We start from the raw sequence: 24,466 nt of genomic DNA, 5'->3' as shown, positions 1-24,466 counted from the left end.
TGCCTCCCTCGTCCCAGAGGTTCTGGCTTAATTGGTCTCGGGGGGCAGCCCAGGCATCAATAGCTTTTTGAACTCCGCGGGTGATTCCAACATGTGGCCAGGGTGGGGGACCCTGCTGGAGCTCATGGCCTGAGCTTGGCAGCATCAGGAGCACCCAAGCAATTCCAGCGGACATCCAACCGTCGCCTGCTCACGTCACCCCACAACCCGAGTCCAGCTGGCCCCCCGTCCCTCTTCCCAAGTGTCACATGTGCTGACTCTTCCTCCTCAGAGACCGCAGAGGAGAGAGACACTGGAGGACACGTGACTCTCTGTGTTGTGGCTTGTGCGTAAACAGGGGAAACTGTACTAAATATGGTTATTCTATCGCAGAAAGAAATTCACTTTCTGGTTGCAAATGAGCACTAACCTTTTTTTTTTCATTGTCAAGTGGAAATAGTCTTCCTATAGAGAGAGATGCAAAGATTTGTGACAAAATAAGGAAATACGTGTTGGATGACACATTCCTTAGATGATTCCTCAGGTCCAATTAAAAAAACATTTTTTTGTCAAGCCAAAGAAGGTAAAATACTGTGTAGTGTAGCAGCATATTTTATATGGGTAAACAGTAATAGCCAGTTATATAATTCATTTATGAGTTATCCTAAAAATAGAAAATGCTTTAATTTTCCTGAGTCCTTGGCAAACAACAAAACACAATTTTTTTTTTTTTTAATTTTCAAGAATGGTCTTCCTTTTCCTGGGCACCCTCACAGTTTAGGACAGTGTGTGTCTCACCATCAGGTTTTACATCCACGGGTCAACAACTTCACTGGCACCAATTTTCAATGACTAGTCAAATATGGAGATTGAAGATAAAACACCCATCCTCTACAAAGCTGCTCAAAATGAAAGGTTCTTGACAGTGTTATAAATGCAATATCAATTTGATTCTCTGTCCATACAAAAGTATGAATTTCTATTCCATTAATAATACTGAATGACTAATGTCTTAACAGTGATAAAATTTTCAGAACATTTAAAAATTACATAGGATCCCATTTTTACATCATAATTCTGATGTATTATCATGCCTTCTATTTTGTCTGTAAAACTTTTATAGGATACAGTGCATTGACGTGGTAAAACCAAGGCACAAGAATACAGTTACAATAAGTGTATATAAACCTTAGCACTTTGTGCCAATTTTGGAAACATTTAGAGAGGAGATCATAAAGCCTGAAAAATTCTCACATCCTATTATGATTAACAAACGATTAATTGTGCAATAAACAGACTATCAACCACCATTCCATTATTAAATATATGGCTATCACTATACAGGCTGTGGATAACTGAAAAAAGTTTTCAATATTAAAACCTGGCTTAATTAGGTGGTCACTGTAGATATTGTGCCTTGCATTATCTAGATAATTGTCTTAAGTTTCCATTTTAATCTGCAATGTATATGGCAGTTATCAATTTTTAAGCTTTTTTCATCATGTAAATGATGAAGGGGGTTTCCAAATGTTAAATCCCTTGTCTCTACAAAAGACAGAAGATTTACAAGAAGATAACCTTATAAGAAATGCACAGATAACAATCATAAAATCCAAATATGGACTAAAAGGTTGAATTCTAATCTACCAGGACATTCTCTTAATTTAGGGTAAGGAGAAACATTCCTGTGATAATTCATTAGTTTCTTAATTTTAAAAAAATCACCATGACATTTTTGAAAATAGTAAAGTCTTGGCTAGAGCATCAAGCATTGAAGGAAAGTTAAGTCTTTTCATTCATAAAATGAAGGGGATAAAAGCCTTTCAAAATCCAGGGGCAGGGAGGATATTCCATTGAATTTAGAGAAGTGGAATAAAGTGGTAAAAGTTGTATTTCATACTTTTAAAAAAAGTGTTTTTGAGATTCAAGGTAAACGTTTAGACCCATGAAAATACATTTCTTGGCACATGCACGCCATGAATAGAACAATCCCGAATGCAGTGACAGCCTGGCTACACAGGTATCTAGCTCTAGCCCCACGAGCAAAACCACATTTGAGGTCCTTGTCCCAGCCCCCTTCACATGGGACCTTCTGGCTTCTGCATCTGTTGGATTTGCTTCTGCAGCTGGTCCTTGTCCAACTTCATCTTGGCTTCAAGAACTTGCCTGAGGGATCCTATACTTTCATAGATGGCTGTAAACCCTTTAAGAAGAGGTAAATTTCACAAGAGTTAATATTAAAAAACCATGTGTGTCAAGTTCTACAACATATAGTAATAGTTGATTTGGGCAAAAGCTATCAACAGATGCTAAAACTAATGAAGTAAACGTTTGATAGGAAACAAGACAGTTACATAGCTTGGGAGCATCTCCCTACAGGTTACTTTTTTTTTTATTTTTATTTTTTTAATTTTTTTTTAACGTTTATTTATTTTTGGGACAGAGAGAGACAGAGCACGAATGGGGGAGGGGCAGGGAGAGAGGGAGACACAGAATCAGAAACAGGCTCCAGGCTCTGAGCCATCAGCCCAGAGCCCGACGCGGGGCTCGAACTCATGGACCGCGAGATCGTGACCTGAGCTGAAGTCGGACGCTTAACCGACTGAGCCACCCAGGCGCTCCCTTACAGGTTACTTTTTAATTACAAAGGGGGAAAGGAACTATTATAGTGGAGAAATCTGGCAGATACCACTATAACCAAGGGATCAAAGCTAATGTCACCAATGCCGGGAGAAACCAACACCAGGTACCCCTGATAAGGTTCCCTGAGAAGTGAAGGACACACCGCTTCTGTGGCATCATCTGTCCAAAAGGCACAACCTGAGGGGCACCTTGGTGGCTCAGATGGTTAACTATCCAACTACCGATTTCAGCTCAGGTCATGATCTAATGGTTCATGGGGTTGAGCTTGGGATTCTCTCCCTCTCTCTCTGCCGTTTTCCCACTTGCGTGCATGTGCACACGCACTCTCTCAAAATAAAAAAATAAACATTTTTTAAAATGCACATACATACATAAATAAATAAATAATAAAATGCACAACCTGAATCTAATTAAGAGGAAGCAAACAGACTCAAACTGACATTCCACAAAATACTGGCCTGTATTCTTTAATGATGTCAACATCACTGAGAAACTGATCCACTTCAAGACAGTAAATACAGAAAAATGATAACTAACTATGCTGTATGATTCTGGAATAGAACTTAGACCAGGGAAGGTCTTCTATAAAGGAAACAATGGTTAAAGTTGAAAACTGAATATTGAAAAAATCTACAACATATTACACTATATTATAGTTATTTAAGAGAATGTCCTTGTTCTTAGGATATATAGAATGAAATAATACAGGAGCAAAAAGGCATCATGACTTCTGCAACTTACTCCCAAATTATTTAGGGAAAAAAATTATATTTACACACACACACACACACACACACACACACACTCATATCACACAATAAGATTAAGCAAATTTGCAAAATGTTAACAACTGGTTATATAGAGTTTTTGGGCTACTCTTACTGTTTTTCTAAATTTGAAATAATTTCAAAAGAAAAAGCAAAAAAAAGAAAAAAATTCTCCATCAAAAACACATTTCATATTATTCTATATTTATGTGGGTTTTTAAGATAAATGTTTAACAGCTCCTGTTTTCATTAGTAAGTTTAGAATTTTCTCAAAAAATTTTCTCTATATTACAATTAATGTCATATAAGGAATAAATATTACTTATTTTAAAAATGTTCTTATTAGAAAGATACAACATATGAAAGAGTAGGTTACAAATCAGCATGAGCTTCCATTTGAAAAAGCACATATATATATCACATATGTATAGAAAGATTTATATAAAGATGACAGCTGAGTGAGAGAAGTTATGAGTATTTAAAAAAATATTTTGCACTTTCTTATTTTCCATTAAGAAACATATTGTTTTTAGAATAAGAAAAAGTAAATTATTTTTATTTTTAAAAAGCTCATATGCCTTTCTTAGTAGTAGTTACTAAATCTTAACAACCTCAGAGGCATGTTGAATATATAATAACAAACCCACCCAGAGAATGATGCAAAGGTAAACACTGATGAGGGGCGCCTGGGTGGCTCAGCTGGTTAAGCATCTGACTCTTGGTTTCGGCTCAGGTCATGATCTCACAGTTCGTGAGTTTGAGCCCCATGTCGGGCTCTGCGCTGACAGCACAGAGCCTGCTTGAGAGTCTCCCTCTTTCCCTCTCTCTTTGCCCCTCCTGCACTCATGCTTTCTCTCACTCTTAAAATAAATAAATAAACATAAAAAAATCACTGATGAAATATTCAAATACCATATTCTAATAGCCCCAAAGACAAAAGAAAGAAAATTCATTGTTATCTTCACAAGTTCTTGAATTCATAAATTTATTTGTGATTTCTACTTAAAAAAAATGATAAAACTTCTGGTGGTAACAACAAAACTATTCTTGGGATAACTACTTTTATTCCCATGTGGCCAAAGTAGAACGATTCCGCAGGGGAAAATTATGGAATCATGGAATTGGAGGCAGCTGGGAGATAATGTAGTCCCCCCTCATCGCATTGTAAGACTGTCTTCTTTTTCCCAACCACACCCAACCAGCTTCCACTTGAATACTTTCAACAGCAAAGAACCCTCAGGCTCACAAGCCACCAGTGTCTTTTTTTAAAAAGAACCCATTACCTGAGGATATTTCTGCCCTGTGTTAAGTTAAAATCTGTCTTCAGGTAACTTCCAATTCACTTACTGGTTCCAGGTCTGTATTCCTGAATTCACAGAGTAACTAAGTCTAGCCCCTCCTTTATATGCAATAATACTTCAGACGTGGAATATAGCTTTAACAGTTTCTTCCGAACAAGTGTGAATTAATGGGCCCTGTTGACTTGTGAGCAGAAGAAAATCATTCGCTGCTGTGGTAGCATACTGCCAGCAGTAATAAAAGAAGCCTTCAAAAGTCCCGCAAAGATATGTGTTTATTTCTGAGACACACCGACAGTGGCTATAAACAGAAAAGAGCCCTCAGATGGCATTAAAGAAAACGCACACAAGGGACGCCTGGGTGGCTCAGTCGGTTAAGCGTCTGACTTCAGGTCAGGTCATGATCTCACGGTCCTTGAGTTTGAGCTGCGCGTCAGGCTCCGTGCTGACACCTCGGAGCCTGGAGTCTGCTTCAGATTCTGTGTCTCCCTCTCTCTCTGCCCCTCCCCTGCTCACATTCTGTCTCCCAAAAATGAATAAATATTAAAAAAAAAAGAAAGAAAGAAAGAAAGAAAGAAAGAAAGAAAGAAAAGAAAATGCACATTTGCAAGCTGAGCAATTTTGGTTGGTTTGCCTGTCCATCATGGTGGCTTTCCATGTACTTGGAAGTGACACAACATTTTAGTTCACTACAGCACAGCTACTCAGAAAATCACCTAAGGACATTTTACCGTTATTACCATCAGCCGGGGTCACAGTAGTTGCATTAGCTGGTTTTCAGATCATAGTGAAAATAAACCATGAGAGCTGTTTTCTTTTTGGCCTACCAGCGTCAACTTCTGCCTTCATTTCCTTCATGTCCTCATTCATCTGTAACTCCAGCTTGCTGATGCGCCCATGAACCTTCTCCTCTTCCTGTTTTGTTCTCTGCACCTCCATATTCTTCTTCTGACTCTCTTCTATTTTGTCAAGTCTGGCTGACATCTGGCTCAGCTTCTTCTCCATGTCCCTTTCACTGGCTCCCTGAGATCCGTGATAAGAATTGCACCTGATTACTCCAAAAGGAAAGTCTGTACTGCACTCGCATCAGTCCTAGTATCATTTAACAACAATCTGCAGGGAACAGAATCGCAAAGGTGGCTTGTTGCTCACTCAAACATCCATTCTCCCCTGTTTCCTTAACAGACCCCCAATTTTCAGCATGGTGTAAGCTCACCCAGAATTAAGGCTACATTTTATATAGTCCCCTGAGTTCAGTGCAGCCATAAGATTAAGTTCTGGCCAACAAGATGTATGTGGCAGCTTCTAGGAAAAGCTAAAAGGCAGCTGAGACATGGCCTCACCCCTTCCTTTTTCCTTCTGTTCCTGCAATTCAGACGTAATGGCTTGAGCACTAGCCATCATCTTGAACTATGAGAACAAGGGTCACTCTCTAGAATTGGCAGAGGTAAGCCAGAAGAATCCTAGGCTGCTGAGGACTGATTAGCTACCGCATCAGCGCTGCACTCCCTACACCCAGACATCTTTTATGTGAAAGAGAAATAAGATGCCATCTATCAAAGCCACCGTTATCCTGAGGTTTGCTATTAGTTATTAACCAATCCATGTGTAAAAATAGTGATCCAAAGACACAGAAGCCTACAAATGTAGTAGTATGAAATTAAGCAAATCAATCAGTAGATCTGATAATATATGTGAGAACACTTAAAGAAGTATTTGATATATTAAATATTGTCTTTCCTTTTCTTTCCAGCGTGCTTGGTTTTTATGGGAACCTGAATCTGCAGGTGAGCCTTGGAGGCCAAGACTACAAACACTGAGCTTTCAGTTGGCTATTGCATGAGCCTAGCTCTCTTGATGTTATACAATGTGGTCTGCAATTCAGCAGATCAACACTGAGAGCCAGCAGAGCCAGAGATGCAGAGTGCACCGGATGCTTCTGCTCCATCAAAGTCCAATAGGAGGAAGCAGTGCAAGAGAAGAGAAGGGAGAGGAAGAGGGTCAGGCTAAACGACCAAAACACAAAAAGATTTGCCTGCCAAATACCAGTTTCAGAGCCTACTGACTTTGAAGACTCTACATGCAAGGCTTTCTTGATGGTTTTATGGAGCAGTTCTGCAAACCTTAGTTCTGTGGGAGAATGGGCTAAAAAGAGAAGGAAAATGGAGAAGAAAACAGTAGATTTTGTTGACGTGTTGCACCGTGAGTGTGCATACTGTGGTTGTAGTGTGATGGCGGGGCCTGGTGGGAGAAACCCGGCCAACGTCGTGTTTTCCAGAAGACGAAATTAAACCAAATAGGATGAAGTTCGTAGCTGTTAGTTTTATTTAGAAATGCAGGTGGACAATTTGGTTCACTAAGGCCTTGACTTAAATTCATCTTAGCTGAAAGTACTAAAATTTTCTATTTAGCCTTTATTAACCAAAACAAGTCCAAGTGCTCTCTTTATAAGGAGTACAAAGAAAGGATTCTAAGGCAAGAAACAACTGAACAACTTAATGTGGTGCTACGTAAGTCAATACTAAGTTGCAAGGGATTATTCATAAACATTGCAGGCCCCCACTGAATAACTTCACTATATTGTGCTAAACACCAATACCTACACTGTTTTCCTTAACAACCAAGGAAAGCTGATCGATTTTCTGTAAAAGTTCTTTTTCTATCCGTTCTTGTTCCTGTTGCAACCAATTCCGTGCAGATAAAATCTCATTACTGAGCTCCTCAATCGTACCTTTAAATCTAAAATAAGAAAGTTAGTAAGTTAGATGTAAAAAAATTTTTGAATTACATCATATAACCTCAGTCTCTGGCTATCAAATTTCTCACAAATATGTCAGCATTAACCTCGGCTCCCTCGGAATTACAAGCTTACCTTCCCTTAGAATTGTCCTTAGCACTAAATTGGGGATGGGGTGCCAGGAAGGATGACACAACAGATAAGCACCTGCTAACACTTCCTACTGGTGTAGGGCGGATGGTGTGGGTGTTGAGGTGTCACACAGTGACACACAGCCACGCCCGGTGCTCATCTTTGCCTTCATAAGGCCCCCAGTGCTCCTGGCTCAGAGGACACAGTATGTTGGCACCCTTCCAGTCTCCTCTCTTTTCCTGGGCTCTTCCTCCCTCTCCCTGTTATCTCCCAGGACTGGAGCCTGGCGCCCCTTCTCTCAAATGTTCTCCAAATTGCTCTTGCCGGATACAGATATTTCCTAAAAGAAAACCGACAGAAAAAAACCCTAACCTCCATTCCTCCAGTCCTTGTCCTTTCCAAATACATTAAAATTCACTCCACACTTGCTATCTCATTACTTTTGTATTAGTTTTATTATGAAATAGAATAAAAGCAGAAGAGAACATATGACTTAAATAATAGTAATAATAAAATGGACACTGTGGTAGAAGACCCTAAATCATCTGCTACATGTTTTCCTCTTCTTTCCTATTAAGAAATCCTCAGAGAGGCGCACCTGGGTGGCTCAATCAGTTGAGCATTTGGCTCTTGATTTCAGCTCAAGTCATGATCCCAGAGTCGTGGTATCAAGCCCCATGTCATGCTCCGTGCTGAGCATGGAGCCTGCTTGAGGTTCATTCTCTCTCTCTCTCTCTCTCTCTCTCTCTCTCCCTGTCCCCCCCCCCCCCCCCTGTCCCTCTCCCCTGCTCATTCTCTCTCTCAAATAAAATAAAATAAAATAATAAAAAATTATTTAAAAAAAAAGAAAGAAAGAAATCCTCAAATGTGAACTTGGTACATGGCTGCCTGGCCAGAGACTACATTTCCCAGCCTCTCTCGCAGCTAGGTATGGCCATATGACCAGGTCGGGCAATGGATCACAACTGCCCGTGTCTTGCCACTATTAAAAAAGCTTCCTGGGCAGGAAATGCAAGCCAGCAGCCCCTCCCAGCTGTGGAGCTCAGCCTACAGCCCTGCCTGACCAGGAAGACTGACCACAGAGGCTGCAGCTTAATGCATTCACTTATTCTAGCAGTATTCTGATGTAGTCTTTAGAGTTTCTCCATATAAGATCATACCATCTGCAAAGAGGAATAGATTTACTTCTTTTTTTCTGATTTGGAGTGCTTTTATTCCTTTTTCTTGCCTAAGTGCCCTGGCCAGGACCTCCAACACTGTGTTGAATAGAAGTGGGGAGAGTAAACACCCCCACCTTGTTCCTGATTTTAGAGGAGAAACTTTCAGCTTTTTACTGCTGAGTAGATGTTAGCTGTGGGTTTGTCATATATGACTTTTATTATGTTGAGATACATTTTATACCCAATTTGTTGAGTCTGTATCAAGAAAAAGGTATCAAATTTTGTCAAATGCTTTTTTCCACACTGAGATAATCATATGATTTTTTTATCCTTCATTCTGTTAGTGTGGTGTATCACATTTGTTAATTTACATATATTGAACCATCCCTGCATCCCAGGGATAAATCCCATTCCCTCATGGTGTATGATCCTTTAAACTTGCTGTTGCATTTGGTTTGCTACCATTTTGTTAAGAATTTTTACATCTATGTTTATCAGGGATGTTGGCCTGTCCTTGGTATCTGGGTGATGCTGGATTCATAAAATGATTTTGGAAGTGTTCCCTCCTCTTTAATCTTTGGAGGGGTTTGAGAATGGGGTTTGGGGTGGGGGTTATTGAATTTGTTGGCATTTAATGGTTTATAATAATCTTTTATGATTCTTTGTATTTCTGTGGTACCAGTTATAATGACTCCTATTTCATTTATAATTTTATTTATTTGAGTGTTCTTTCTTTTTTTTCTTGGTTAGTCTACCTAAAGTTTTGTCAATGTGGTTTATCTTTCAAAAAATCCCCAACAATTAGTTTCATTAATTTTTCCCATTGTTTTTCTTTCTTGTTATTAAACATTTTTAAAAGTTTATTTATTTATTTTGAGAGAGACAGCACGCACAAACTAGGGAGGGGCAGAGAGAGGGAGACAGAATCCCAAGCAGGTTCTGCACCATCAGTGCAGAGCCCAATGCAGGGCTTGAACTCACAAACTGTGAGATCATGACCTGAGCCGAAATCAAGAGACAGACACTTAACCTACTGTGCCACCCAGATGCCCCTTCCGTTGTTGTTTTTCTATTGTTTTCTAGATTCTATTTATTTTTGGTCCAATCTTTTTTATTTCCTTCCTTCTGCTGTCTTTATGCTTTGTCTGTTCTTCTTTTTCTAAAAGAAAGAACATATCTTTCAAGATATCTCATATATTTCAAGAGTATCTCATATTCCTTGAGATACAAAGTTAGATTGTTTATTCAAGATCTTTCTGTTTTCTTAATGTAGGCATTTAGTATTGTAAACTTTCCTCATAAAACTGCTTTGGCTGCATTCCATAAGTTTTGATACTTTGTGTTTCCATTTTCATTTATTTAAAGATTTTCTAAATTTCCCTTTTGATCTTCGTTGGCCCATCTGTTGTTCAGGAATGTGTGGTTTAATTTCCATATATTTGTGAATTTTCCAATTTTCCTCCTATTATTGATTTCTAGTTTCATGCTATTGTGGTCACAAAAGGTACTTGATATGATTTTGATCTTCTTTAATTTATTAAGACTTGTTTTGTAACCTAACATATGATCTATCCTGGAGAATACTCTGTTTGCACTTAAGAGAAATTTGTATTCTGCTACTGTTGGATGGAAAGTTCTGTACATGTCTGTTAGGTTTCTAGTTGGGCAGGGCTTCTGCCTATGCTCTGAGGTCAGGGGATGGGAGGAACAGCTGCCTGGGCTCCCCAGTCAGATGGGCCTACAAGCTGGGCTCTGCATTCAAGCAGGGCCGCTGGCTGGGCGCCCTGGCCAAGTGGGGCTGCTAGGCTAGACTACACGATCAAACAGAGCCACTAACTGCACTGGGCAATTACCTCTGGCCGGCTGAGGTCTCAGACTGTGTTCGCTGGCTGGGCAGTTCGCTGCTGTTTGGACTCCATGATTAAGGGCTGCAGGCTGGGCTCCACAATTGCACCCAATCAAGTGGGACCCCCAAGCTATGCTTCCCAGCCAAGTGTTACTACTGGCTAGCCTCCAAGTTCAGCTGGCTTCATCATCAGACAGGGCCTCAGGCTTGCTCCAGGACTGGGCAAGCTGCTGGTTGTGCCACACTGTTGAGTGAGGTTCCTGGCCAGGCTTCCTGGTCAGGTGGCGCCAGCTGCTATACCTCACAGTTGGGTGAAGCTGGTGGCTGGGTTTTGAGATCAGGCGGAATCATTGTCTGGGCTTCTGTTTGGGGGAGGGGTTACTGGCTGGGTTCTCTGCTTGGGCAAGGCTACCGGCAGTGTTCAACAAATAAGTGGGAGCAGTCTGGGCTCCACTTGCTAAGCAAGGCTGTAAGCTGGGCTCCACAGCCAGGTAATGTAGGGGGGCTCCAAGGTCACCTGGGGTCACTATGCAGGCTCCCCAGTCAGGTAGGGCTACAGGTTACAGCTTTTATTTTTGATTATTATATTTTCTGGAAGTTCTAGTTCGTTGTTTTCAATTCTGACTGATCATTTTTAATAATCTCTCATTCCTTAGTCATACTTTCAAAATGTGTGTGCGCGCACGCGCGTGTGTGTGTGTATACTCACACATACATATACATCACTTACAAATGTATGTACGTACGTGTATACTTATTTTATCCAATAATTCCTATATATGCAGTATTTGGACATCAAATTCCTCTTTTCTCTGTTTCTCCTGACTCTACCACATGTGTGACTTTTTTGTTTGTATTGTTTTACAATTTTTGATTATACATTCATGCTCCTTAGAACTTGATCTGTTCTGGGAAGATCTGGGAAGCCTTCAGGACTGGGTATTTACATCTGTTTCTTCCAGCTTCTTAAGCCACCACCAAAACAGGATCATTCTAAGATTAAACTGTCCACTGTGGTTTTCTTCAAGCTGCTTGGGTAATGTGAATTCTAGCTCTAAATTTATATGAAGGCTGTATTGTGGGGGCACATGGCTGGTTCAGTTGGTAGATCTCAGGGTCATGGGTTCAAGCTCCATGTTGGGTATAGAGCTTACTGAAAATAAATAAGTAAAATAAATAAAGGCTATATTATGGTCCTGAATTTTCAAGGAATATCTTCTATCCCTCTACCCAGAGCCAAGATTTAGACAGGTGAGTTTCCTTAGGCTCTCTTTGTGGAAAGGGCATTTTCCCTAGTTCACCCAACCAGGGTTTTCCCTTTGGGTAATCAATCTGACCTTCTGCCCCAGGCTTTGTCCCCTCTCCTCTGTGAAGAGCGTTTGTGTCTAGACTTCTAGACTTGAAACTGTAGGAAGGAAAATAAAGATGTTCGTGTCTGCTGACTAGTAATATCTCCTAACGAAGTAATTTACATAGGAAAAAATACCAACATGTTTATTTTTTCCTCTGTGATGGAAGGAAGAGGATTGAAGAGATTTTTCTGTACTTGGCAAGCGTGTAGGATCTATGAGAAGTGGTGACATAACTCAACGATTATATAATACAGACAATTAGTGAAAAAAGAAACATGCTTGTCATAAGAGAATTCCTGTTAACTCAGCAACAACCTTGACACAACATTAAATATGGTGATGATAAGATATAAGAACCAGGAGAATGATTAATTTAAAATCTCCACAAGTCTCTAACAAAGTTCCACACTAAAATCATTGTTAAACAATATATTAAGTCAAATACACACACACACACACACACACACACACACAAACATATATAGTGATGACTGGCTCTGCTTAGGCAGGAAAATGCCAAGCTCATGAAGATTCATGATGGGAGAAGATGTATGGTTTTGTGACTGAGTAGAAGGGCAGATGATGAGTTTCACTGTGGGCAAGTACAGTTCAAAGTGTTACTATAACAAAATGGGAAAGTATAACACATCATAGGGTGCTGACTAGATAGTTTACAATCACCCTAGTGCACACCTCTCCCACCTACACTACTGCAGCAATGCCCCCACCTGATGATGTTCCCATCTCTGCTTTGCCCCCCACTTTTTAAAAAATTTTTAATCTTTATTTATTTTTGAGAGAGAGAGAGACACAGTGTGAGTAGGGGAGGGGCAGAGAGAGAGTCTCTGGAGACACAGAATCTGAAACAGGCTCCAGGCTCTGAGCTGTCCACACAGAGCCTGACACAGGGCTTAAGCTCACTGAGCGCTAGATCATGATCTGAGCTGAAGTCGGACGCTTAACCAGCTGAGCCACCCAGGCGCCCCACGCTTTGGTCCCTTTTGATTCACTTTCTTTTTTTTTCTTTCTTTTTTTAATGTTTTTAGTTATTTGGGGGGGGGAGGGAAGGAACACATGAGCAAGGGACAGGCAGAGAGACAGAGGGACAGAGGATCAGAAGCCGGCTCTGCGCTGACAGCAAAAAGCCCAATGTGAGGCTCGAACTCCTGAACCTCACGATCGTGACCTGAGCCAACGTCCGACACTCAACCAACTGAGCTACTGTGGTGCCCCACTGTTTTCTGATTGCCACCAAGGCCATTTAAAAATAACTATAAATCTTATTATATCACCCCATCTGCCTCAAGCCCTTCAGTGGCTGTCCTTACTGCACTACAGCCAGAGACAACAACCCCGCGTATGGTCTACAAGGCCCTGCTGCCGGCTTGCCTCCTCCCCAGGCCTCACTTCCCCTCCATCTCTCTTCCAGCCACCCTCGCCATCTTGCAGCTTCTTGTATGCCATACTCCTCCATCCTATACGTTCTTACCTCACTCTTCACCTAGTGAATCCCATTTCTTCTTCAGCTCTTACTTCAAACATCACCTCCTCAGGAAGGAGGCCCCACAACCAGGCCTCATAGCACCATTCGTTGTATTAGTTTCCTGTGGCTGTGGTGACAAATTGCCACAGACTTGATGGCTTAAAACAATGCGTTTATTCTTTCATAGTTCTGGAGGTCAGAGGTCTAAAATCAGTTTCACTGCGCTAAAATTGAAGTGTGAGCAGAAGTGGTTCCTTCCGGAAGCTCTCAGAGGAGAATCATTGCTTTGCCTCTTTCAGCTTCTAGTGGCCACCTGTATTTCATGGTCTGTGGCCCCTTCCTCATCCTTAGAGTGCATCTCTGAGGCTCCAGTCTCTTTTTCCATTATCACGTGACCTTCTCTCATGACTCTGACCCTCCTGTCTCCCTCTTACAGACACTCTAGGGATTACATGGGGTCTACGAGGTAATCCAAGGTAACCTACCCATCTTAAAATCCTTAATCACATCTGCAAAGTCCCTTTTTGCCATATAAGGTAACATATTCACAGGGCTTGGGCCATGGTGATCTTTGGGGGACCATCATTCAGCCTACCACAACCATGCACCTTTTCTTCAAAGCAATTGCAACCATTAGTAATAATAAGGCATACACTCACTCAAGTCACTATTTGATTAATGCTCATCAACTCCTTAGACTATAAACTCCACAAGGATAGGAACAGAGTCTGTTTTTCTTTATTTCTGGATCCTTAGCAACTAGGCCAGTGCTCACTATATATCTACTGGATGAATAGATAATTATCCAACTACTAAAAACCATAAGAAGGAATGTAAAGTGGCAACATGCTACAAGGAAACTTTTCCTCTTAACTTCCATTATTGTTTTCAGTTTGTTTTATGTGATAAATAAAAATGAAAAGGAAAAAAACTGTCCTAGTGAATAGGGTTATCAAGAACTCGAACCAAAAAAAATGTTTATAAGCTGACTACTTACTTCGTATCCAAAAGCTGCAGCTGGTGGTTACTGTCTCTGTGGGACATCTTCAGTTTGGTGCTTTGCTCTGATATCGACAAGTCCACTCTGTTCAAAAGCTGAGAAATCTGGGAAAGAAACCTTGCTTGTAATATCACATATGATCTTTAGAGGTAGTTTCAGATAACATCTGGTAAGCTATATTCTAGTCGATGACATTAAGATTCAATATAATTTAATATATTCTTTTAGCAGTTCACTTCATCTTTCCACTTCCATTTTCTATCATACACACTCATCAGAAATCAAGACCAGGAGTGATGCCAAAATCCATGACGCTCTGAGTACTTAACTTTATAGTTCTCTGATGAGCAAGCCTAGTTTCTGCCCAGGACCACTACTTCCACCTGCTGGCACAAAATACAGTTATGTTTACTTTGGGATTTCTACCATTAATGTGGCTGCTAGACATAGAGAATGGAATTCTTATCACTTGCAAAATCCTTTGAGGTCCCAGATTTACCTCCGTATCAAGTCAAGTCACCAGAAAATATAATTTGTAAATTCCATCCCTCCTACTCCTTGTTCCCACCACCCACCCCTTTCCCTGGTCTTTCTACTAAAAGTTAATAGAAACTCGTCCTATATGAAATGTCTTTAGTTTCTTCAGGAATTACGGTGTTCGATATTCCTCACTCACAGATTCATGGGACAAGTATTTATTAGATCCAGAACAAAAAAAAGTATGTCTCCTTCTATAGATTTCTATATGCATCCGACTTGGCTCGGCCACCAAGAAGCTTAGTATCTGCTGAGCATTTATTTTCTGTTGTGGTAATTCTGTTGGAATTACCGAAAAAAAAAACTATTGGAATTTTGTTTTATTGTGGGGGTTTTTTGGTGGCTTTAGAATATCTGTGTCCTTCACATAAGCAGATTTAGATCTTTACTGAACGTATTTTGAACACAAGTATTTTTACTCCAGCAAATTGACCAGGTGCCCCTTTTTACTGGAATGGTCCCTCTTTGCATGAAGAACAGCAAGTAGGGCAGATACTGTGGGGCAAATCCTAGAAGACAGGCCCCTTGATGGCAAAGGGAAGCTTTTAAGTGGCCAAAAAGCAAATGGTGAAATGCCAAAAGTTATGCTTTATAAAACTGATCTGTGTTTCAAGGTGGAGTACTCTAAAATTCACCGGCCAGCCTACCTCTACCTTTGTCTGAATCCTTTCCCACCAAAGACTATGTGATGAGGTAGCACGTAACATGAGTCCCAGGACAGTAACTATTTCCTGAACCAAAAATGGGGACATGGCATATAACAGAATGCCTGATCATTTACCTATGCACGAAGTAGTTTTGGAGCCATAATTTAGAATTTCTGGAATATACTAATTGTTTTAGGAATGAGGGAAAAGAACCTTTAAAATTAGGACTCTACCAAAAAATTTGGCGCTTTGGTTGCCGTACCCGTGAAGGGCCACTGCACTGAAACAGGGGGAAAGAAGAAGTGAGGAAAAGATATGCATGTGCTAGGCGTCCCGGCTGGTTTCTCATCACCATGTTATTCTTACTTAGCTAAGAACAAATTACCTCCTTTTAAAAGGCTACCTGAAGTAGGCCATACCTGCCCCTCTGCGTCTTTGATTTTTGTTTCCAAGATAAGTTTGGCAGCTTGCTGTTCTTTGTTCAGGTGCTGGAGCCCCTCATAAGTCGTTTTGTGCTCTGCAGAGAGTCTGGCTATGCTGGCGTCACACCTGTCCAGGCAAACGACAAAGCTAACTCTGAGTGAAGTTTAAAAACAAGCACTGAAGCTCCTTGACATACTCAAACACACAACCCCACTCAAAGAAACTGTACTTTGACTCATTCTTTTCCACAGAGGTTCAAATGAATATAGAGAGCTGCCCTCGTTATGGGTTTTAAGTTAAACCACAGGGATGCTGCTTAATAAGAGTAGGGATGTCACCATCAAAGGAGCAAAGGCTTTACAATGCTCATGAGTATAAAACTGTACATGCAGTAAGAGCCCAATTACAGAAGGCCTATACAGTGTGCCAGACGGGGTCTGTCACTCTTCAGTGCCACCTCCACGCCTCTAAGTTCTCTGGGCCTTCTTTGGATCGTGAAGGCAATTCCTTCTACATTTGAAAGTACTACTCCTAACCTTTTACCAAATCGCCTCAAGACAGTCAGCTTTGAGTGGGGTCCAGAGCTCGAAAAGGCTGTGCAGCGGGTCTGAGCTGCAGTGTAGGCTGCTCAGTCCCTTGGACCTCACAGCTTGGCAGTGCCAATGGTGCTCAAAGTATCTGTGGCAGAGAAGCCGTGTGCGAAGCCTCTGTCGAGCCCTAGTAGGAAATTCACAGAATAGCTCCCTAGGAATACGAAACTAAGTCAGCCCCGTTCCAACCCAATCATCCCGCTCTGAAAAGTAGCCATTGGCTTGCTGCTGGGCCCTGGTGGCAAATTCGTTCCTGAGCACGGGACATTAAGTGACCAAGCAATCTGGCCAGTCCATCCTGAGCACCAAGCCATAAAGGGAGGCATATGAGCAGTGCTCCATCTTCATGGGGAAGAAAAGCATAGACATCACGCTTAAATAGGTCCCAAAGGCATAAGTACACTGCATGAGCCCACACTCCTGTGGCATATACTCTTGCTTCTGCCAACTTTCCTTTAACTCACACATACAGCCTCTTGAGGAGCTCCTGATGACCAGGTGGACCAGCGGAGGAAAAGCCAGACCTGGTTTACGAAAGGTGTCAATATGCCGACACCTTCCAGAAGTAGACTACTGACACTTAAAAGCCCACTAGGGAGTGGATCTCAAGGGTGTTAAGGAAGGGAAACCCCCACAGTTGGCAGAAGTTCAAACAATGTATCTGCCTAGAATAAAAAATAGCCAGATGTTCATGATTAATGGCGAGAGACACAGAAGAAACATATTGGAGGATTGGTGACAACAGGAAACGAGTCATATATTTGGATTGCTCAGAACTGACACAGCATTTTTGGGGTGCCTGAGTGGCTCAGTTGGTTGGGCGTCTGATTTCAGCTCAGGTCACGATCTCATGGTTTGTGAGTTTGAGCCCCATGTCGGGCTCTGTGCTGACAGCTCAGAGGCTAGAACCTGCTTCAGATTCTGTCTCCCTCTTTCTCTGCCCCTCCCCTGCTCACGCTCTGTCTCTCTCTCTCTCAAAAATAAAGAGACATTTAAAAAAAATTAAAAAATGAAACAAAACTGACAGAGCATTTGTGCTCCTTGTGAATGTTCTCTGTATCAAGGGAGCAGAGGCCCAAAAATTGTTACTTCCCAAACAACCTTGGCAGCTGGTTGTAAATAACTGTAAATTACTTATACAGAGAGGTGGAAGAGAAGCCCTTATGTTCCCCTGGAAGGGATGGGCAGACATGGGATAAACTGCACACGTGAGGTTTACAGCCACTTCTAGGCACACTCCTGCAAATCACTCACTCCCATGTTATAGGCAGCTGATGTTTTCAATGGCTCCTTTCTGTGATTCTTGCACATCCCACTTTCCTGAAAGCCAACAGCAGTTTCCTTCACTTTGCTTGCTTAAATCTGCCAAAGGCTATGCAAGCTCTAACCTCCTGGATTAAATACCTTCCTGCTAAAATACTTAGAGTGGTTTCTGTCTTCTTGACCGAACCTTGATGCATATAGTCATATATCCATATAAAATTTTACAAGGAAGCATGCAAAATATTAACCAGCTATCTTTGGATCATGTGTGATTTTTATTTTACTTTTCATTCTTTTCTAAATTGTATAACTTCCCCGCAATAAGTATGTATAATTTTTCTGATCAGAAAAATAATTACACAAGGAAAATATTTTCATCAACGGCCATGTACAAGGAATGGGTTCCAATTTTATGGAATATGCACTATCCTACCATCTTTCTCTGGGGTCCCCATGAAGCAGAAATGAGGCTGGACTACAAGGAATCCAGAGCTAGAGAAATGTGGGTTAGAGTCACTGTCATGAAAGTTAGGTCAGGTTCAAGGCAAGAGGTAGCAGAAGCAGAGAGGCGACAGTGGGAACCCCACTCCATAATTTACTCTTTCAGTCAATAAGTATTTGTAGAATGGCCACTATGTGTCACATACTAATTATACAAAATGAAGACATAGTGGGAACTTTTTTCTTCAGTACACATACCATACAATCCAGAAATTTAAAAACAGATTCTTATGCCACCACTATAAAAAGCCTATTCAGCTTACATGTATATTTTCTTCTGTTATTGGTGGAGATTTTATCTGACATTTTGTTCTTGTTCATTATCCCTCAAATCAGACAAATCAGCTCAGAAGATTGGGAACTTGCTGAACAAGTCATTATAAATACATAGACTGAAGACAGAGCCAGTGACAGGTCCCAGTTTCAGTAAATCAGCGGTCTGCAATCTTCCTAAAAGCACCAGAAATGAATTCTTTAAGATGTAGATCTGCATTTAGGCCTCAACGAGCTTTCTAAATTGTTCCCTAAGTGACTCAGACACTGAAAAGAATCTCACTGACTAAGTCATACAAAATATTTGCAACAAGCTTAAAAAACAAAATATTGATCTAGAGTATATAAGCCATGAATAAAGATTAAAGAGCATTCCAGTGCTTTGTAGGCTTTCTAATAAGCAATAAGATTTAACTGATTTACTAATCATTTTGCACGAAAATGTTGCAAATTAAAACTACTACCTGGTCTGTCGGTTACACATGGTGGACTGAACACGTGCCCTTATTTTGGCTCCCTCCTGAAAACCTATCAAGATGACTCCAGATGAATTTTAAAAAGGTATAAATCCACAAGGACAAAAAATAATGGGAGGGAAAAAAAAGTATGGGGGAAAGTAGAAAGCAGACAGATGGTGCAGGAGATGGAGCAAAGCGTATATTTTGCTACGGCCGGTGCTGGGAGCTTGAAGGGCTCTATATCTGAAAACCAGCAGAAGCGAGAAGAAGCTTTAGTTCCCACGCGGCAAGAGGGGCAAGAACCGGCTCCACTCAGGAAGCACGCAGGAGCACACTCATGACAGAACACAGGAACCAGGGTAACTGAAACCAGAGGTCTGTGTGGGGCCCTACCAGCTATGGAAAGCTCAAAAAACAAACAAACCAAAAAAAAAAACAAACAAAAATCTGGATGAGGGGCACCTGGGTGGCTCAGCGGGTTAAGCAGTTGACTTCAGCTCCGGTCATGATCTCACAGTTCATGAGTTCGAGCCCTGTCTCATGTTCTCTGCTGTCAGCGCAGAGCCTGCTTCGGATCCTCTGTTCCCCTCTCTCTGCCCCACCCCACCCTCTTTCTCAAAAATAAATAAACATTTTTAAAAACTTGGACCAAATGAGTTCTTAAATAAATATGTTTAAGATACTGAAAAAAATCGAAGACAGATTAATATCTATAACGAGAACTCTGAATTATTAAACAAAAACAGGCAGAGGGAAAAGAAGAACAAGTGGATGAGAGAAAAATGGAAAATCCTGGAAGTAAACTACACAGTGTCTTCACAGACCTGACAAATTCTAGACTGGACCTGACTGAAGATGGTCAGTTAGTTTGAAGACAGTAGCAAAGAGCTCACACAGAAGGAAGCAAAGACAGTGATGCGAAACATGAAAAAACAGGTAAGAGACAAGGAGGACAAATAAAGAGATGCCAACATCAGTGAAAGAGGAATTGAGAAGTCCCCAAAACAAGGAGACAGAAGGGTGGAGAAACATCTTAGGAGTGAGGAAAAATAACTTATCATCCCAGGATAAAGGCAAAATAAAGACAGACACAGATTTAAACATGCAAGGATAAAGACATGTATTGACCACAAACCCATACTGAAAGAGTCACTAAATCATGTACTTCAGCAAAAAGAAAAGAGCACCCAGGGACATCTGGCTGGCTCAGTCAATAGAGACCATGACACTTGATCTTGTAAGTTTGAGCCTCACGATGGGTGTAGAGATTACTTAAAAATAAAATCTTTAGGGGTGCCTGGGTGGCTTAGTTGGTTAAGTGTCTGACTTTGGCTCAGGTCATGATCTCAGTTTGTGAGTTCAAGCCCCACGTTGGGCTCTGTGCTGACAGCTCAGAGCCTACAGCCTGCTTCAGATTCTGTGTCTCCCATTCTTTCTCTGCCTCCTTTGTGCATATGTTCTCCCTCTTCCTCAAAAATAAATAAACATTAAAAAATAAAATAAAATCTTTAGAAAAAAAGAGCACCCACAGGAAGGAGTGGGATGCAAGAAACAATGGTGAGCAAACTGAGAAAATTATTGGTAAATTTAAGTTATTGTCGACTCTGAAGAAAGTAAGCTACCAGATCAATTATTCCAGTCTTTTAAAAATCATTTCTTGGGAGGCGCCTGGGTGGCTCAGTAAGTTAAGTGTCCAACTTCAGCTCAGGTCATGATCTCCTGGTTCGTGGGCTTGAGCCCCGTGTCAGGCTCTATGCTGAGAGCTCGGAGCCTGGAGCCTGCTTTAGATTCTGTGTCTCCCTCTCTCTCTCTCTCTCTCTCTCTCTCTCTGTCCCTCCTCCACTTGTGCTCTATCTCTCCCTCTCTCAAAATTAAATGAACATTAAAAAAATAAAGAAATAAACATCCTCTTTAAAAACAAGAAAATAAAAATAAAAGTCATTTCTTGGTACTAACTCACATTTACTTGAGGCTGAACAACTTGTTTAGCTCAGTCATGTTGTTAAAATGCTATAATCCTTTTCAGAAGTAACAGGAAAAAAATTAATGGAACAATTTTTTTTTAATATTGACTTAAATACTTAAAATATTTTTAAAAAATATTTTAAATAATCTGACAAAACTGCATATATGCATTTAAATATTTTCAATATTCATAGTACGATATATACAATTAAGCAATAATTATGCCATTGTTCTTCTGTATTGGAAATCTTTTTTGAATGTGAATGCCCAATGTTGGAGAAAGTTTGTAGAATCAAGCTATATCACATACTACTGGTGGAAAAATACATTTTACAAGCTTTCTAGAGGGCAACCTGGCAGTATATGCCCCAAATTTTGAAACATAAATATATTTCTATGTGCCTTTCAATCTAGGTATTAGCCCCAAAGAAACAAAGTTTCAGGAAAGAAAAAACAAAAAAAAAAAAAAACAAACTAAGTACAATTCTTTATCTGTATAAATGCCTGCTGTTTAACTTGCTACTATTTTAGAATACTGGCCAAAATCCTTTAAAATGCCCCCCAAGGGTTGCTCCCTATCCATCTAACTTTCAGCCACATCTCACACACCTCAGTCCCTTTTCCCCTCTTCATCTAGTCACACTGATTATATTCCAGGGCTTCGAACTTACCTCACTCCTTCCCACTTCAAGCCTGACCCATGTTGTTTCCTGTCTGGAATGTTCTTCCCTGACCTCTTCACATGGGTACTTACCATTCCACCCTCAGAGCTAAGCACGCAAGTCACATCCTTAAGGAAGCCTTCCCAGAGCACCCAGATGAGACACACCAGTTACATACTTGGAGAACGCCCCACATAAATCTTTCACTGACTTGCGATTAAAATTTATTATTGTTATTATTTTGGATATCTTCACATAAATCTTTCACTGACTTGCGATTAAAACTTATTATTGTTATTATTTTGGATATCTTCCATAATATACTCTTGTTTCATAATATACTCTCATCACTGGCCCAAGCATGGCTCACTTTGTTCAGTTAATTATTTTGAGTAATGGCTCCCATGAAAGTAAGCATTTTGAATCCTGTGTCATCATTCCCTTGTTTTCCTATTAAGACGATTGATTAATGGCAAGCCAAGAAACAGACTCTTAACTGGTGGTTGCCAGAGGGGAGGTGGGTGGAGGGATGCATGAAATAGGTGATGGGGATTAAGGAGTGCACTTGCCCTGGGTGATGTTTGGAAGTGTTGAATCAGTATATTGACACTTGAAACTTAAATAACACTGTATGTTAACTGTACTGGAATTAAGATAAAATAAAATAAAATGTTAAAAGACAGTTAATTGCATATACACATGCATGTATGTAAGTACATATATATGCAAATACGTGTGTATATATATGATGGCATGCTATTTCTTTTTTTTAATTTTAAGTCTATTTTGAGCAAGAGAGAGAGGGGGAATGCGAATGTGGCAGAACAGAAGAGAGGGAGAGAGAGAGAACCCTAAGCAGGCTCTATCTGCATTGTCAGAGCAAAGCGTGGAAGGGGCTCAATCTCTGCAACTGTGAGATCATGACCTGAGCCAAAATCAAAAGCCAGATGCTTAACCAACTGAGCTACCCAGACAACCTTAGCATGCATTTCTTAAAAGTATATGTATGCATGTTTTAGTTGAATTTAACTTTTACAAAAGACATTATATCAGGGGCGCCTGGGTGGCTCAGTTGGTTAAGTGTCTGACTCTTGGTTTCAGCTTGGGTCATGATCTCACGTTTCTTGGGTTCAAGCCCCATATCGGGCTCTACCACTGATAGTGTGGAGCCTGCTTGGGATTCTCTCTCTCTCCCTCTCTCTGCACCTACCCCACTGGCTCTCTGTCTCTCTCAAATTAAATAAACAAACTTATAAAAAAAAGACATTATGTCATATGCAATATTTTGGTATTTATTTTTTCCACCTATTATATTGCTAAGATTCATCCATATTGCCATACAGCACTGAGGTTCATTTTGACAATAGAATAATATTCTGTTGTTTGTTACAATTTATTTGTTCATGCTATCATTGATGGGCACTTTGGGTTATTTCAGTATTTTCTATTGTGAATGATGCTGCTATTAACAAGACCCCTTATACAAGAATTTCTCTCAGGCAGAAACTGATGGATCATGGAGTATGTGAATGTTCAGCACTGGGAGGTAAGATCAGATTCTACTAATTTATACTCCCACTAGCAAGGAATAAGAGACTGTAAGAAGCCACATCCTCTCTAACGCTTATTTTCAGACATTTCAGATGCCAATCAACTGGGTGAAAAAAAAATATTTTGTGTTTTGAATTTTCATTTCAACATCAACCACTGAAGTTAAATCTCTTTACATGTTTGTTGACCACATATGTTTCTGCTTTGGTAAAATGTCATTCATATCTCTCACCCATTGTTACACTGGGTTGTTTGCATTATTCTTATTAACTTGCAGGAAATCTTTAAATGCTCTTAGCACTAACCCTTTACCAGCCAATATCGTCCTCAGTTTGTAACATTTAATTTTCTTCTTTAAAGGGTCTTTTGATGAGCAATGTTTTAAATTATAATATAACCAAATCCATCAATGCTTTTTATGTCAAGAAGAAATTCTACCCTACCGAAAGATCTAAAAGATATTCATCTATATTTTTCTATTAAAAATTTTTAAGTCTTATTTTTAGCACTTAAGCCCTCTACCCGTCCAGAGCTGATTTTGTATCTGGTAGGAGGTAAAAAGAAATTACTCTTTTTTGATATGTATAATATATATTTTTCAGCTTTACTTATGAGCAATCCCTCCTTTCTCCACTGATCTGCTATGCCATCTATGACATGTGCCAAGGTCCCACACATATGTGGTCACAGTCCAATTTGTGCATGCTCTATTTTATTCCATTTTCACTTTCTCTACCCCTAAGCCAATAACATAGAGTTTCACAACAAGTCTTGCTATCGGGTAGGGCAATTCTCCCCTCTCTGGTCATCCTCAGAAGTGTACCGGATATTTTTCACTCTTAACCCTTACATATAAACATTAAGGTCATTTTATCAAGTTCAATGTAAAACTCTGTTAGGATATTAACTGGAATTTCATTAACTCTAAAAATTAATTTGAAAGAATTGATATCTTCAGAAATATTAAGACTTCCTACCCTTGAATATAATATCTATCTCTACTTATGTTTTCTTCTTATTATTTTTTTTAATGTTTATTTATTTTTGAGACAGAGAGAGACAGAGCATGAACGGGGGAGGGTCAGAGAGAGAGGGAGACACAAAATCTGAAGCAGGCTCCAGGCTCTGAGCTGTCAGCACAGAGCCCAACGTGGGGCTCGAACCCACAGACCATGAGATCGTGACCTGAACCGAAGTCG

General features: G+C 40.4%; 1 protein-coding gene across 1 annotated transcript in view; it reads right to left on the bottom strand.

Moving 5' to 3' along the window:
* Positions 1–1,852: 1,852 nt before the first annotated feature.
* FAM81A (family with sequence similarity 81 member A) overlaps positions 1,853–24,466 on the bottom strand; it is a 54,003-nt gene continuing 31,389 nt past the window's right edge. Inside the window, exons 4-8 of the mRNA XM_049613718.1 lie at positions 16,001–16,130; positions 14,395–14,501; positions 7,291–7,426; positions 5,515–5,710; positions 1,853–2,182 (exon numbers count right to left, since the gene is read on the bottom strand). Coding sequence (XP_049469675.1) covers positions 2,058–2,182; positions 5,515–5,710; positions 7,291–7,426; positions 14,395–14,501; positions 16,001–16,130 — 694 coding nt within the window. The 3' untranslated portion in view covers positions 1,853–2,057. The remainder of the gene's footprint in view (positions 2,183–5,514; positions 5,711–7,290; positions 7,427–14,394; positions 14,502–16,000; positions 16,131–24,466) is intronic.

This window comes from Panthera uncia (genome assembly GCF_023721935.1).
Source record: "Panthera uncia isolate 11264 chromosome B3 unlocalized genomic scaffold, Puncia_PCG_1.0 HiC_scaffold_1, whole genome shotgun sequence".
In the NCBI taxonomy this organism is placed as follows: domain Eukaryota; kingdom Metazoa; phylum Chordata; class Mammalia; order Carnivora; family Felidae; genus Panthera; species Panthera uncia.
Note: the sequence above shows the minus strand (reverse complement) of the source record. Positions and strands in the feature narration are given on the sequence as shown.